This window comes from Thalassophryne amazonica, chromosome 8 (assembly GCF_902500255.1).
Source record: "Thalassophryne amazonica chromosome 8, fThaAma1.1, whole genome shotgun sequence".
NCBI lineage: Eukaryota > Metazoa > Chordata > Actinopteri > Batrachoidiformes > Batrachoididae > Thalassophryne > Thalassophryne amazonica.
The window spans coordinates 86,577,031-86,594,635 of NC_047110.1; the positions used below are offsets into that span (position 1 = coordinate 86,577,031).

Consider the following 17,605-nt stretch of genomic DNA (forward strand, 5'->3'; position numbering starts at 1 on the left):
GGTCCCCCTGCTCAAGCTAGCACATGTCCAGGCCCGTTTGAAGTTCATCAGTGACCATCTGGATGATCCAGAGGAGGCATGGGAGAAGGTCATGTGGTCAGATGAGACCAGAATAGAGCTTTTTGGAATCAACTCCACTTACCATGTTTAGAGGATTAGAACAACCCCAAGAAAACCATCCTAACCGTGAAGCATGGGGGTGGAAACATCATACTCTGGGGGTGCTCTTCTGCAAAGTGGACAGGACGACTGCACTGTATTGAAAGGAGGATGGATGGGGTCATGTATTGCAAGATTTTGGCAAACAACCTCCTTCTCTCAGTAAGAGCATTGAAGATGGGTTGTGGCTGGGTCTTCCAGCATGACAATGACCCCAAACACACAGCCAGGGCAACTAAGGAGGGGCTCTGTAAGAAGCATTTCAAGGTCCTGGAGTGGCCTGGCCAGTCTCCAGACCTGAACTCGGTAGAAAATCTTTGGAGGGAGCTGAAACTCCAAACCTGAAAGATTTGTAGAAGATCTGTATGGAGGAGTGGACCAAAATCCCTGCTGCAGTGTGTGAAAACCTGGTGAAAAACTACAGGAAATGTTTGACCTCTGTAATTGCAAACAAAGGCTACTGTACCAAATATTAACATTGATTTTCACAGGTGTTCAAATACTTATTTGCAGCAGTATAAATAAATTAATTAATTAATAAATTATTAAAAAATCATACATTGTGATTTCTGGATTTTTTTTTTTTAGATTATGTCTCTCACAGTGGACATGCACCTAAGATGAAAATTTCAGACCCCTCCATGATTTCTAAGGGGGAGAACTTGCAAAATCGCAGGGTGTTCAAATACTTATTTTCCTCAAGCTGATTTTTTTCCCCTACAAGTGGCCTTATAATAAGAAAAATACCTTTTGACCAACATTCCAACATCGTACATCGTTACAAGTCACATGGTCCTCGCGGGGGCTCAGGAAGCGGTCTGCATAAGGGGCTTGTACCCCATGTATACCTGCTGGCACGTCTAGTTCATTATGTGACTACTGTTGGAATTAGCAATGAATTCTGAAGCATTCAGGGCCATGGGAACACTGACCCAAAATATGCTGCCAAAGCAACCCAAGAGGTTGTCAAGACAACAAAAGGGAATATTGTTCAATGGCGATGTCTCAGATGTCAGCCAAATAGGTCTTGATTTTTACATAACCACCAACAAGTAGCAACTTCAGGAGGTTGTGGTAAAAGTCTCTCAAACTATAACTTTAAGGACCATCAACCCAGTTATGGGTTGATGGTCCTTAATCCCCTAGTTGCTCACGGTGTGCATTATTACCCTGTAACTGCTGTGGATTTGTGTGAGTCATGGAATGTTACAGATTGTGAAGTACTTCGTGTGATTGCCTCGGATTGAAAAGCTTTATATAATAGATACAGTCCTGTGACCATTTTACCATATGCAATTTATTTTGATGGTGAGATGAAACTCTGAATGCCTGGCGGAATTCCACAATCCTGAGAACTGCAAGTCCCATAACTGTAGCAGATAACAACCAGTCGTCAAATGGTGATGCAAGCACCAAATTCGACACAAATACTCCTTAGACATTACTCTTTTGAAAAAACAGACTGGCCACTTGATTTTCAATTAGGCGGCCAGGTAGGGGAAGAATTACACAGGGGTCAAAATTTTAAAATGCCCCAATCATATTGAAAACGTACCACATATGTTTGTCTGAACATAATGTGGTCAAAACAGCAAGAATGGGGAAAGGCCAGTTTCAGTTTGTACCGGGGGTCAAAAGTTAGAGTTGTTTCAATTTTGGTAAAAAGCGATGCAAATTATTGGGTGATCTAATAGGATTAATAATGGAATAGTTTTTACTTTGTTGAATGCGTGGTCTCCAAATGAAGGTCATACAAGATCAACATCCATTGGATTTTATGACATTCAACATATATTTCCCCGTAATGTGATAACTAAGCATAGAAATGGTGCAAACTAGTCCTTTTTAAAACCCTATTACCTCAACTATAATTTGCATCACTTTTTTTTACCAAAATTGATACAACTTTAACTTTTGACCCCTGTACAGACTGGAAATTGACCATTGTCACTATTCTTGCTGTTTTTTACTCCATAACATTTAGTTATAGATAGTCCAGACTATGCCTTTTTGGATTCTTATAATCAGACAATAATGTGGTATCGCTGGTTTTCAATATGATTGGTGCATTTTTAAATTTGACCCCTGGTAATTCCTCAGTTGACCCCTACCTGCCCGCCTATTGAAAATTTAAGTGGCCAGTACATTTTTTTCAAAAGAGAAATGTCTAAGGAATATTTGTGGCAAATTTTGGTGTTGGATCACCATTTGAAGGTTTCATCTGTCAATATTCTGTTATCTGCTGCTGGATATGTCATCAAGACAACACAGAAACCTCTGTTTAAGCTAGATAAAGTCAGCAATATTATGTGCCTCATGTCTAAAGATGGCTGTGTGTTTACACTTCTCTAAATTTATTTCCTTGCTTCTCTATCAGTGACCCTGTGCAGCAGCCACCACCATGGCAGAAGCACACCAGGCGGTGGCCTTCCAGTTCACTGTCACCCCCGAAGGCATTGACCTACATTTGTGCCATGAGGCATTACGTCAAGTCTACCTCTCTGGTCTCCACTCCTGGAAAAAAAGGTTCATTCGCTTCAGGGTGAGAGATTCATGACCTGAAACATGAGAAGAACAGAATTTTGAGATGACTTGGTTGACTACAGCATATCTATCTACAGTGCATCTGGAAAGTAGTCATAGCGCTTTACTTAAAAACAAAACAAACAAACAAAAAAGATTAAATTCATTTTTTTCCTGAAAATTCTACACACAATACCACATAATGACAATGTGACAAAAGGTTTTTTGAGATTTTTGTAAATTTATTAAAAACTAAGAAATCACATGTACATAAGTATTCACATGCTTTGCCATGAAGCTCAAAGTTGAGCTCAGGTACATCCTGTTTCCACTGATCATCCTTGAGATGTTTCTACAACATAATTGGAGTCCACCTGGGGTACATTCAGTTGATTGGACATGATCTGCAAAGACACACACCTGTCTACATACAGGGTCCCACAGTTGACAGTGCATGTCAGAGCACAAACCAAGCATGAAGTCAAAGGAATTGTCTGCAGACCTCTGAGACAGGATTGTCTCAAGGCACCAATCTGGGGAAGGGCACAGAAACATTTCTGCTGCTTTGAAGGTCCCAATGAGCATAGTGGCGATTTCATCCATAAATGGAAGAAGTTCTGTTCCACCAGGACTCTTCCTAGAGCTGGCCACCCACCTAAACTGAGCAATCGGGGGAGAAGGGCCAATAGTCAGGGAGGTGACCAAGAACCCGATGGTCACTCTGTCAGAACTGAAGAACTCTTACCATGAGAAAATAAAATTCTCTGGTCTGATGAGACAAAGATTGAACTCTCTGGCGTGAATGCCAAGCGTCATGTTTGGAGGAAACCAAGCACCATCCCTACAATGAAGCATGGTGGTGGCAGCATCATGCTGTGAGCATGTTTGTCAGCAACAGGAACTGGGAGACTAGTCAGGAGTGAGGGAAAGATGAATGTTGCAATGTAGAGACATCCTGGTTGAAACCTGCTCCAGAGTGTTCTTGACTTCAAACTGGGCTGACGGTTCATCTTTCAGTAGGACAACGACTCTAAGCACGCAAGGTATCAAAGGAGTGGCTTTAGGTCAACTCTGTGAATGTCCTCGAGTGGCCCAGCCAGAACCCAGCCCTGAATCCAATTGACATCTTTGGAGAGATCTGAAAATGACTGTGCACCAATGCTCCCATCCAACCTGATGGAGCTTGAGAGGTGCTGCAAAGAGGAATGGGCAAAAAATAGGTGTGCTAAGCTTGTGGCATCATATTTAAGAAGACCTTAAGCTGTAATTGCTGCCAAAGGTGGATCAACAAAGTATTGAGCAAACGGTTTGAATCCTCACATACGCACCAAGAAGTATTGTGTGGCAGAGTGTGTATCTGTGATTTCTTAGTATTTTATGTTATTAAATTTGCAAAAAAATATCAAAAACAAACAAAACAAAAAACAAAACTTTTTCATGTCGTCATTACAGCGTGTTGTAAGTAGAATTTTGTGAGGGGTAAAAAGTGAATTTACTCCATTTTGGAATAAGACTGTAACATAACACAATGTGGAAAACGTGAAGCGCTGTGTATACACTGTACCTACCAGTTTTCTTACCTGGTCATCCTTGTGACTATGTCTGATTAGTGTGGGAACCACAGTAGATGTGAATATGTGAACAGATGTGTGAATAGAGGACACCCCTCATTTTCATTTGTTATTTTGTCACCCTCATTTCTCATTTATTTTTATTGTGATGATGTAATATTTCCTGTCACTTATTGTCTGTTGGTGCACGTTGGCAGCAGCTTTCTGATGTATTTTCGGGTAGGCACTATAGTTGCCATAATTTAATGAGACAGGCACCTGAAGGGCAGCTGTGAGCGCGGCAGAGAAGGGTCCTGCGGAGAGAAGCGAGAAGCACAGCAGCAAGTGTTACGAAGAAATAAAGTTTTGTTGTTTTTATAAACCAGTGCACGCTTGAAAAGTCCCATTTATTTTGTTCAAGTGTGCAACAAACTTGGAGGCACCGCTGGGATGATTAACGTCGGGCTCTGTGTGACTTCAGTGCGGACGGGCACTGCTTTTGATTGACAGCTGGGACGCGCAGTGACGGGGGCACGGCTACATCACGCACGATGGATTTGGAGGAGTTAGCAGAGACTGTATTTCAGAGACTTTGGCTTCTGCAACTGGCTCAACTGAAGGAGGTGTGTGTTGAAGCTAAGATCCAACTGGGAAATGTCACAACAACACGAGCGTTAATCAGAATAATTGCTGAATCTATTGACAGTGTGATTAGTGATGAAGAGCAGGACGTTGCATCACATCATCTGAGGACAATGTTGAAATTAGTGGAGCGAATCACAGAAAAGACTGGAAACGCATGTAATGTGGAGCCAGCAGGGAACACAGCACAATCCAGTCCAAACACAGCTGAAGAGATGAGCTTAGCTGAAAAATACTCACAGCTACAGCTAAAACAGTCAAGCTCTGCAGGATGAAGTCAGGAGGCTGAGTGAAAGAGTGAAAGTACAGCTCTAAGTCAAGCCTCAGCTCCTCAAAATGTGCTTACAGCTGTGAACAGGCTCCCAGAAGTGACAATAACGACAGAATTTAAGATTTGCGGTCAGATTGGGGGAAGGGGACAGAAGGACAAACTCTCTCATACACATACCTGATGCACCAGATTGACAGGCGTCTGAGCAGGGGTTACAGTGAGGCCGAAGTCGTAGAAGCAGTGGTGAGGTCAGTTAGTCCAGGTTTGGATATTCATAATATGCTTGAGATAAAACGTGGCCTTACCCTTTCCCAGCTGAAGACAATATTAAAGGGGCATTTCAGAGAGGACAGTTCTACTGATCTGTACACAGGCTTGTTAATGTAACACAAGACAGTCTTGAGTCCCCTCAAAACTTCCTCTTTAGAGCATTTGAGTTAAAGGAAAGGCTTTTACTTGCTTAAAGAGAAGTAGGGTCAGATGAGCAGTACAGTCCTGAACTCATTCAGAAGAAATTTTTGAGGTCAGTTAGTACTGGACTGTTAAGTGACCATATCAAGTTCCAGCTTAAGCCTTATCTCAATGATCAGAGAGTGACAGATGAAGTACTCATCGACAGGAGAATGAAGCAGCTAGGGCGAGTTGGAGAGACAGTCCAAGGAGAGAAGAAAGCACAAGTAACCGAGTACCAAAAGTAAATGAACTACAGACAGAATATGCAGATCAGCAGCAGGGTCAGGGGTCATCTGAAGCCAGGGTGGGTGTTCAGGAGCAGTCAGATGAAGTGGTTAAGCCTAAGAGTCGTAAGACACCTGTGAACACTCAAAAGATTCAGAGCTTTATGAAGTAGTCAGGCTGCTAAGAGAAGAGATGGCAGAGATTAGGAAAACCATAACCAATCCACCAGGGTCCACCCGCCAGTTAAAAATGAGTGTCCGGAGAGGATGTAAGCCTGTCAGGAGCAGGGTATAGATGAACAGTGTGAGCACTGTTTCAAGTGTGGACAGACGGGGCTGTAGAGGGCAGAGAAAGGTTGCAGGGAAGTCCGATGCATTAAGACCACAATTCAGACAGTTGTATCTCCAAAATCACAGCTCCAAGCCAAGCTGAACCAGATGACAAGGTGCATGAGGCCCTTTGTCAAAGAATTAAGCAGCTGGAGGCAGAGTTGGAAAGAAGTGGGAAGCGGTGAACAGACTGTGGGGGCTAATATGCAGCCACCTCTCTCTGCGTCATCAAGCCCAGTTGAAAGCTCTCATTGGGAAGAAAATGCATAGTGGATTGCTTCTTTGAGGGAGTAGGCAACACACGCACTATGGGGACACAGGCTCACAGGTCACCATTATCAGTGAAAATGGGAGGAAATCTTACCTCCCACAGATTTGGTTGCGAAGCACGAGTTGAATTCCTGGAGGAGAATGAACACCATCACGGTTGATGGCACAAACACAGGACACCCCTACCGTTTGCAGGCTGGGTTGAACTGAGATTCAAGCTACGATCAAGTAAAGGCTCACAACCAGAGATACTTGTGCCAGTTCTTATCTCTAAGGAGCCAGGAGTAGCAGAACCACCATCATTGGCTACATGTAATTTAGCAGCTGGTGATGAATGGGATGGAACAGAACCCAGAAATTACAAACACTGTGGTAAAGGATGCTTTCTCTATTGACTGTAAAAAGGCAAACGTACTGATCCACATAGTACAGAGCAGTGACGCGGATGACAAAGAGGGTGTGGTCAAGTAGGAAAATTGAAAACTGTGATTCCAGCAGGACAAACTAGAGAGTTAAGTGTAGTGTGAGAACAGGTCCCATCACCGCAAGACAAGAAGTCCTTTTTGAACCGTACGAGATATCAAAGTGGCCAGAGGGGCTGACCATTTCTGAAACAGTCATCTGCCTGCAAAAGGGAAATTGGTCTAAGGTGACTATCCCTGTCACAAATGACAACAATCATGACATTACTGTCACCCCTCATACAGTGCTATGTCCACCTACATTTGGTCAAAGCTATTTATCTAGTGGATGTGAGACAGCAAGTGTTCATGAAAACAACACAAAAACAGCAGCTAGTGCTCCTGAAACCACAGTCGACACAGCCTCTTCTCCTGAACAGCACGAGACAAACAGCAGGTGGCACAAACAAATGTGAACTATGGGATCCACGAGTGTCAGTTGATCACCTGAGTCACGATCAGCAACAAAAGGTGAAACAAATGCTACGAGAGGAATGTGCTGCATTTTCAAAGGACAAGAATGATGTAGGATGTATTCCATCTCTGCAGTTAAAAATCAGATTGAGTGACACAACTCCAGTACGGACGCACCTACATCTCAGTACCTAAACCCACTCCACAGGGAGGTGAAGGAATATTTGGAAGGACCTACTGAATAGAGATGGATTCAAAAATCCCCGTCTCCATATTCATCACCACTAGTCTGTGTGCGCAAGAAGGATGGGAGTTTACGTTTGTGCCATAGATTATCGAGAATTGAATTGGAAGTCTATCCCTGATCGTCACCCCATCCCTCGAGTGCAGGATGTGCTGAACAGTCTAAGCAGGCAGTGCTTGGTTTCTCTGTACTGGACCAGGGCAAAGCGTATCATCAGGGCTTTTCTGGAGGAGAGCAGCAGACCACAGCCTTTTATAACACCGTGGGGTTTGTATGAGTGGGTGCGGATCCCCTTCGGCCTGTCCTCAGCTCCAGCAGAGTTTCAGCGCAGCATGGTGGAGTGTCTGGTGGGTTTGAGGGATGAAACATGTCAGCCGTATTTGGATGACAATCTTGTCCACAGTAAGTCTTTTGAAGGCCATCTGCATGATATGAGAGAGGTGTTACGTCGCTACCAAGCACATGGTGTAAAGCTGACACCAAAAAAGTGTGAAGTGTTCAAAGACAAGGTGAGATTTTTGGGGAAGATTGTGTTCAAAAAACAGCCATTGCATGGATCCTGCTGAGATTGCACAAGCACTGAAAGATCGCCAACCTGAGACTGTGGGAGACCTAAGGAGGATGCTAGGATTCCTGTCCTACTACTATCCATACATTACAGAATTTCTCTGGCATTGCAAAGCCTCTGTATGCTTGTTATCTACTGAGAAAACACCAAGAAGTGAAGTCCAAGGGTCCCGTGTAAATAAGGGCAAGGGAAACGCAGGAAATCAAGCCAGTTATCCTCCAGCAGCCTGATCATGTGGACAGAACAACACCAGCAAGTGCTCTGCCTTCTTATATAACATCTGCTACAATCCACCAGTCCTGGTTATCCTGACTTGACAAGCTGTTGTGTTGCACTGCGATGCCTTGCAGGAGGGTCTTGGCGCAGTACTGTACCAGAGACAGCAAGGCCATTTGGTTGTCATTGGTTATGGGTCGAGAATGTTAACTGCTCCAGAAAAGAACTACCACCTTCATTCTGGGAAGTTGGAGTTCTTGGCAATGAAGTGGGCAATCTGTGAGAAGTTTCGTGAGTATTTGTATTATGCACCTGCATTCACAGTCTACACGGGCAATAACCCTTTAACCTATGTTTTGACCACAGCCAAGCTAAATGCAATGACACACAGGTGGATTGCTGAGTTAGCAGACTTCAACTTCACTATCAAGTATCGGCCTGGAAAAGTCAATGGAGATGCAGATGGCCTCTCACGGATGCCGCTCGACATGGAACAGTACATGCACACATGCTCACAGGAAATGAATCCAGAGGTAATCACAGCTGTCACACAGACACTCCAACTTCAGTCACAGGAACATGGGCCCTGGATGTGTCCAATCACTATCGCTGGCAGCTTGTGCTGATGTTGAACAAGAACGAGTGACATCCCCAGTGCCACAAATCTCCACAGACAACTTAAAGAAAGCACAAAAAGATGATCCAGTCATTGGCAAAGTTTGTGAATATGTCATGTCAGAACAGTGGCCCCAAATAGAGGAAAAGATCATTGTGATGATATGTCTCTCCTAGCAAGGGAGAAAAACAAGCTATATGTCAATAAAGAGGGTGTCCTGTACAGGAAAACAGCAGTTCGGGATCAGTTAGTGTTACCAAAAACATTCCATCAGCTCATCTTCAGGGAGTTACATGATGAGATGGGACATCTTGGAGTTGAGCGGACACTCAGCTTGATTCGTGATCGATTCTATTGGCCTCATATGCAAAGGGATGTGGACCACTATGTAACAAAGCGTGCAGCTGTCTGAAACGAAAATGGCCAAACAAGTCGACCAAGGCACCACTAGTTAATATAGTCACCACTTACCCGTTTGAGATGGTGTTGATCGACTTCCTACACCTAGAAAGTTGCAAAGGAGGATATGAGTATATTCTAGTGGTCATGGATCACTTCACTCGCTTTGCTCAGGCGTATGCATGTACCAACAAGTCAGCAAAAACATCTGCTGAAAGATCTTTGGAGACTTTGTGCTAAGGTTTGGCTTTCCTGCTAAGTTGCATCATGACCAGGGCAAAGAGTTCGAAAACAAGCTGTTTTCCAGGCTGGAACAGTATTCTGGTATCCAGGGGTCACATACAACACCCTATCATGCAGCTGGAAACGATCAGGTTGAGAGATTTAATCGGACCCTCCTGTCAATGCTGAGAAACCTGACACAGGAAGCCAAGTCAGATTGGAAGAGCTCTTTAGCCAAAGTTGTGCATGCATACAACTGTACACGCAGTGAAGCAACCGGTTACACCCCATACTACCTTCTCTATGGCAGAAACCCCCGACTACCTGTAGATCTTATGTTCACCCTGACCCCAAGTGATGAAAATACTTCACATAGTGAGTACGCAAGCAGGTGGAGAAAGCATATGCAAGAGGCATACAGGTTGGCATCAGAGACCGCTCAAAGAGAGCAAAAGAGAGCAAAGAAGCACTATGACTGAAAGACCTATGGAGCTGAACTACAGCCAGGGTGCAGAGTGTTGGTACGAAATGTCAGGGACAATGGAGGACCAGGGAAGCTCAGGTCCTACTGGGAGGAGCAAGTTCACATTGTACATGAGAGAAAATACAAAGACGGTCCTGTCTGTGTGGTACAACCTGAGAGGGGCCCAGGAAAGACCAGAGTCCTGCACAGGAACCTGTTACTGCCCTGTGACTTCTTGCCTATGGAAGAGGAAATACAGGAGACAAAGACAACTGTAATGAGAAAGCCTGCCACAGACAGGAAGAGGAGAAGGCAAGAAAAACACAAAGAAAGAGACTCTGACAGTAGTTCCAAGGATGAAAGTGATTGGAGGTTCATCACCACACGACCAGCAGAGTCATTCAACCAGGTCAACAGCCGGCTGAGAGTGGAAGCAGAGGAATTCAGACCCCAAGCAGCTGACAGACACCTGGAGCAAGGAAGTGACAGAGAGGAGTGTCCAGAGCAAGGCGGAATGGAACCAGAAGTGGAGGATGACGAAACAGCAGAGGATGAGCAGGAGACATCATCTGATGAAGCAGACAAGAGGCAGCCTGAGCCGCAGTCATCTGACACAAGAATGTATCCTTTCCGACAAAGAAATCCACCCAAAACACTCACATACAACACCTTAGGTCAACCATCATTCACATACAGACACAAGTAATGGTTACAGCTAAAGTAGAAGATATGAGTTCATAGTCTCATGTTGAATGTATTGTTGTGACTTTAACAAAGGGGAAAAAAAAATGAGTTCATAGTTCATAACATCTTAGATTTGTTTTAAAAGGCAAAGTTAAGCATGACAAATGCTTTGATTTTTTTTTGTTTTGTTAATGAGGAGAGTACCAGAATTCAGACCACTGACACATTGAATTGTACTGGGACACATGTGACACATGCAGTATTATTTGTAGGTCTGTAGATAGAGTTAAAGGGCAGAATTAGGGTCAAACCTTTCAGTCTGAGACACTTAGCCCGCTAAAGGAGTGGAGTAGCACCTCAGATATCGCCTGGCCAGTGGTGTCTGTTACAGGGACATGACATAAAGAGGGAGATGGATGTCATGTCAAAAACTGTTGGTACACAGGAAGTATCTCAAAGACAGACTCCCAAACACTTTGCACCTTTAATTCACAGGTTGAAGACATGAACTGTCGGGGAAATCCGTAATGTCGGGACGACATTTATTTTGGAGGGGAGAGTGTGGGAACCACAGTAGATGTGAATATGTGAACAGATGTGTGAATAGAGGACACCCCTCATTTTCATACCCCTCATTTTCATTTGTTATTTTGTCACCCTCATTTCTCATTTATTTTTATTGTGATGATGTAATATTTCCTGTCATTTATTGTCTGTTGGTGCATGTTGGCAGCAGCTTTCTGATGTATTTTCAGGTAGGCATGATAGTTGCCATAAGTTAATGAGACAGGCACCTGAATGACAGCTGAGAGCGCGGCAGAGAAGGGTCCTGCGGAGAGAAGTGAGAAGCGCAACGCGAGTGTTACGAAGAAATAAAGTTTTGTTGTTTTTAAAAACCAACGCACGCTTGTAAAGTCCCGTTTATTTTGTCCAAGTGTGCAACATTAGTGTGTCAGTGTCAACCACCATTACAAAAAACCCATCTTCATTGATTGCTGTCATTTTCTTAAATTACACATTGTTCGGTTTGCCTGAGTTTCACAGAATGTATAGTTGATGTTGCCTGTTCAGCATGAACTACTACATTAGCCAACTGCATTCCTTTTTGTTTGAGTATAGAATTTCCTGTAGGTGGCATACTCAAACACAGACAAACATCACACAGATGGTAACCGTCCATTCTGAGCTTTGTATTCTAGCCTGTTGGGCTTGTTCATTTACACGAGTCCGCAATATTTTGCATTCCTTACAATGATTATCTGACAGCTCGTACTATACTATCAGCTGTACTCAAAAAACATTTACTGCATTAATGATTAATCTCTGTCCCTATACACTCCTTACTCCCTATGACCCTGTAGACCTTCATAACTTCATTTTTTTTTAATTGCTTCACAGAATGGGATAATGACTGGTGTGTACCCAGGGAGCCCTGCTGGCTTCATGGTAGTGGTTACATCATACATGTCCTACAACAAATATAAACAGCTGGATCCCTCTCTTGGATTGTTTACAAAGCTAAGCCAATACTTGCCTGTAAGGTAAGCCTACACATAAGAAGAATTATTTTCCAGTTGTTCCTACGTTGTGAATGCACCCATTGACAAGGCTTACAAGCAATGACGTGAACACAAACATATGCCTAAGAATGCATTATTTAAGGCCATCAGAAGTCTTTTTGTGTGTGATGAATCGCATACTCACTTAGCAGTGTTGTTTACAACACAACATTGTTCTTAAAGTAGACCTGCATTGAAATAAATGTGGTCAGATCTCAGAAAGAAATAGCTGATATGTATTTATAAGACCCTTATGAATGCAGTAAAGTAAATCTGCAAGCCCAAATTTGTAATTCAGCAGAGAAATCTTTGTTTAAAAATGACAAATTTGCAGCTAAAATTTGGCCCTCAGCGAAAACTGTTTGTACATCCGGGTCATTGCAGTGACATCCGGCAGAAGACGGAGTGCCCGCGCCGTCAGTCTGATCCCGCATTGAAATTGATTTTATCTGTTAGTAATGTTACTGTTATACACATCCTGGTTTCAGCATCCAAAAGTAAGCTGCAGTGAATGTGAGATACAGCTGTGCATTCTCAGATCAGCGGCGACATCGACAGTGGGCGATGTTCTTCACTGACGCCTCGCTTTCTGCCTCTGCTGCGCTTACCGAGTCGTGCTCGGTAACCGCCGAAGCGGGCCACTCACATCGCCCATGTCTGTTGTGCAGCCGGCACCACATCCCTGTCTACTGAATGGAGGTGCAGCCAACTTGGCAAAAGTCCAGAGAATACACTCGCTGTTTTGATGCGAGTGGCCGGTAACATCTGTTGCTGCAAGGACAGACTTTCCGCAGCGCCGCACGTCTCGGTAATCGGAGCCGCAGAGCTCAGTGGCCGCTGAGAGAGGTTTATATCTTTTTTAATGACTTGAATTCTTTGCGGGTCTCGCCTCCGTACCCCGCGACGGTAACACCGCAGGCGAAAGACAGTAGATTTTCAATGCGACACCACTCAATCAAACGGGCGTATGAAAAAGTCCCCCAAAATAATTTTCAAGCACAAATAATAGAAATGTGTACTCACCAAACATGCCGCAAGACAATATGAAGTTTTAAAAAAGTAGATCCTTCCGTATAAGACAAGAAAAAGGTGCAGATGCAAACTGACATAAATCCACAAATTACAGTTGGCTCACGCATTGCATGCTCGGATAGGGTCTTCTCCCTGACGTCTCGGCAGCGTCCCGAATGTGATGACAGTTTTGCGGAGGGCTAAATTTTAGTTGTAAATTTGTCATTTTTAAATGAAGATTTCTCCGTTGACTGACAGATCTGGGCTTGCAGATTTACTTCACTACATTCAGAAGGATCTTATGTGTAAATGTAAGTCATTTTTTGGTCCAAAGATCTGACTGCATTTATTTCAAATCAGGTCTACTTTAAACTGTTGGACTATTTTTTTCATGCAGTTGTTCACAAAGTGGTGATCTTCGCTCCATCTTTGCTTGTGAACGTCTTTTATACCCAGTCATGACACTCACAATTGGTGTCCTCAGTTCCCAAATGCTTTTTGAGTGCTGTTAGAAGGAAAGGTGATGTAACACAGTGGTAAACATACCACTGTCCCAGCTTTTTTGAAACGTGTTGCAGGCATCCATTTCAAAATGAGCAAATATTTGCACAAAAACAATAAAGTTTATCAGTTTGAACATTGAATATCTTGTCTTCGTGGTGTATTTAATTGAATATGGGTTGAAGAGGATTTGCAGATCATTGTATTCTGTTTTTATATTTTACACAAGGTCCCAGCTTCATTGGAATTGGGGTTATACATTTCTGGGTCCTTGTTTTCTGAGATTGAGAGACCCTTTGAAAGATCTTATGTGGTCTCTAGACATAGGTGTTTGGTGATGCAAATACCTTTGCAGGAGAGCAAAGGGAACGTGGATGAGGCATACAGCATCAGGTGTGATATTTTGGCCATTTGGCACACTTCTTTAGGCATGATTCAGCAGACAGGTGCCTCAGTATTGAGGTCCCCAGCAACTGGAAAAGACCAAGTGGATGTCCATGTTGAGGTGGGGATAGACTGGTTGCTTCTCTGTAGGGTTGAAATCCAGGAGCCAGTCTAGTTCTGTGTTGTGGTAGATGCTACACCAATGCATGCTTCCAGGTCTGATATGCTCATACCCAGTTAGAAGTGACTAGAGCTTTAAGTTGGTAATATTACCTAAAAGAAATGTGTAGTGTTGTTGCAGCAGGTGTGTTTACCTGATAATTACAAGCAAACAATAAAAAGAATGAAAATAATGTTCTTGATTGGGTGATGGCAAGTTTTTGATAGGTTTATACAGACTTGTGGAGAGGTGATGATCTAGCAGTTAAGCATTGGGCTTCAGACCAAAGGATCCCCAGTTCAAAACCCAGCCAGACCGGAAAATCACTAAGGGCCCTTGGGCAAGGTTCTTAATCCCTGAGTTGCTCCCTGTGTGTAGTGAGCACCTTGCATGGCAGCCGCTGACATCTTTGTGTGAGTGTCTGGATGAATTTGAGGCATAAGTGTAAAGTGCTTTGAGCTTCTGATACAGATGGAAAAGCGCTATATAAATGCAGTCCATTTAACATTTATTTACTTGTGAACATCTCAGGGTTTCACAAGAGATCATGTCAACCTATTGATCCCTCTTTTACCATTACATTGTATACACGTTACTGAAGGGTCATTTATTTATTTATTTATTTTATTTTTTGCTTGTTCCCAGTCGATATATGTCTACTGACAGCCAAAGGATACTTGGAGGAGTTTTGGTGGGTACGGGCGTGTGGATCACCATAATTATGATAATGAGGAACGTCCTAAAGTCTCTGTTGTCATGGCATGGCTGGATGCATTCGCGCCATGGATCTGTGGCCTGGAATACTCGTTTGTGGCTGGTGAGACAATGCATTACTTCACTTTAGGGTCAATACTGTGTGTACTGTTGAAGAAAACAAAACGATGTCTGCATAATTCCTGTTATCAAGACAGAAGAGACTGTTCTCCTGTTAAGGTATATTGTAAAGTTCCCCTTGTTCTCTCACCTTTTACTTATCTCTTCTGATTGTCCAGTTATTAGTGAAAGTGTTTTCTGGCCGGAAGCCAATGCTGTACAGTTTCCAAAACTCCCTGCCTCGGCTACCAGTCCCTTCCATTCAGGACACCTGCAGAAGGGTAATCCAACTCTTATTGCCCCCCCCCAAAAAAAAAATCAGTGATCCGTGGAGTGTTTGCATTGATGGGTTTTAGTACTGACCCTGGTTATAGGGCTGGAAAAAGTGTTTATTCTTTAAAATATGGTCATACCTTCAGATAGTTGGCTGTGTGTGTGTGTGTGGGGGGGGGGGAATAACCCATTTAGTCAATGTGCTTGTAGATACACTGTCTGTTGCATGATTATTTATTTTTAAATCGTATCTCTGCAATAGTGTTTTTTTTTTGTTGTTGTTTGTTTGGGTTTTTTTTTTTGTTTTTTTACCTGAAGTACTACTTTAAGTCACCTACTCCTATTTCTTTGTCACTTGGCTGCTCTGCATAAGCCAGAGCCACTACGTAATCTTTCAAGCACAGCTCAATTATTACCCTTCAAGAAGAAATAATTGATTGCCAACTGGCCTGTTTGCTTGCTCCTGTTGGCACTGTGCTCAGGTCTTTGTGACTGAGCATATGTAAATATCTTTGCAGTACTTAGAGTCAGTGCGCCCGTTGATGGATGATGAGCAATATGAACGGATGAAGGGTTTGACTAAAGACTTTGAGAAGAACCTGGGACCCAAACTGCAGTGGTACCTGAAACTCAAGTCCTGGTGGGCCTCTAACTATGTGAGTTATATGTGCATGTGTTTAAAGATAAAGATAAACTTTATTGATCTCACAGAGGAGAAATTCACATGTTACGTCAGCTCTTAAAAAACACACAAGGTGGGTGCAAGTAGAGGAGAATGTTAATCAAACAGCGTGTGCAAATATAAGCAATAATAATAATACTTGTAACAGTACAAGACATAAGAAATGAGGTAGAAATTGTATATATATATATACGCATACACATATATGTATATTTGTATGTTTAGGTCACTTAATAGAATCCTCAAGTTTGTGTGTGTGTGTGCGCGCGCACACCTCCAGATGAATTTCAGTACACAGAAAACTCCTGGCCTTCTGTACAGTAAATTTTGTAGTTTTATGTGATATGTTCTCATTTAGTGTAATGTTAAATCGGCTCTATTGTAGTGTTGCATCAGCTCTATTAGTGATTAATCAATTTGATCAACACTAATAGAGTGAATTTACACGATAATAGAGTTGGGGGGCATTTTCATGTGCTGTAGTGTTAATTTAACACTGCCATATTTATTATGTTTGCTGCAATTTGTAATGTTCCGTGGTTCTAGGATGTAGCACCACTTCCATTGGTGGGCTGTAAAGGCAAGTGGACAAGCAATCACCTGCTGGTATGGTGCTGACGTGCTGTAGCACAGGAGTAAAAAGCTACCTTTATATCTTTTACATTCCTTTCTCCCCTCTGTGTGACACAGGTCAGTGATTGGTGGGAGGAGTATATCTACCTTAGGGGCCGTGGACCCATCATGGTCAACAGCAACTATTATGCCATGGTAAGATATCTTTCCCTGGGAGTCTCCTGTATTGGCAGTGGAGAAAAAGGTTTCTGTGTAGATAGTGACAGATTTTCTTAAGCCGTGTTTTCAGGAAGCAGTCTGGGTTGGTATTGCATGGTACAAAATGCTATTTTGCGCATTTCCACATCCAGCTTTAGGGACGAGCACCAAAAAAACAACCCGTACCGTACCACTTTTTCAGCACACTTCACCTGGGGCACCAAAATAATGAAACGGTTAAAAAGGGAGGTGCTAACCCACTGATATCCATTGATTGGCTCAGCAGCTAAAGCAAAAGCTACAATCTTCATGTGACCGTTCATACAGTTCTGATTTTCAAACATTAACATCATTCACAGACTCAGCATATATAAAGTTTATGTACTTTCAGTCAGATTCATCATCACAGCCGGATGAAAACTGTTATCCACATAAAGTGCGTTTAGTTTGGAAAACGATGTTTGGAAATACTCTAATTCCTCATTGTGGCTGAATAAATGCAATGTTTTAAAAGACATACCTCTGTGTTTGTCTGCTCCGAGTGTGTTTCTCAGCCTGAACCAAAGGACGCGAGCACTTTGTCCCACCAAGAAAAACAAATTGTTTTAAAAGTTGAGTCATAGCGCTCCATTTATTCACATCTGTTCAGCATTCTGCTTGCAATGAAAATATATCCCATAAATGATCCACCAAGACAAAAAAAGCATAATATTAATAATAACGCAAATAAACAATGTTTTTA

The 17,605-nt window shown here is 42.9% G+C and overlaps 1 protein-coding gene across 4 annotated transcripts in view; it reads left to right on the forward strand.

Annotated features, from left to right (window-relative positions):
* The window catches only part of cpt1ab (carnitine palmitoyltransferase 1Ab (liver)), a 73,425-nt gene that overhangs the window by 14,900 nt on the left and 40,920 nt on the right, over nucleotides 1–17,605 (forward strand). For all 4 annotated transcript variants that reach the window (XM_034176879.1, XM_034176882.1, XM_034176880.1 and 1 more), the window contains exons 2-7: nucleotides 2,537–2,701; nucleotides 12,108–12,250; nucleotides 14,970–15,141; nucleotides 15,317–15,418; nucleotides 15,929–16,066; nucleotides 16,783–16,860. In XM_034176879.1, the coding sequence (XP_034032770.1) occupies nucleotides 2,561–2,701; nucleotides 12,108–12,250; nucleotides 14,970–15,141; nucleotides 15,317–15,418; nucleotides 15,929–16,066; nucleotides 16,783–16,860 (774 nt within the window). In that variant the 5' untranslated portion in view covers nucleotides 2,537–2,560. The remainder of the gene's footprint in view (nucleotides 1–2,536; nucleotides 2,702–12,107; nucleotides 12,251–14,969; nucleotides 15,142–15,316; nucleotides 15,419–15,928; nucleotides 16,067–16,782; nucleotides 16,861–17,605) is intronic.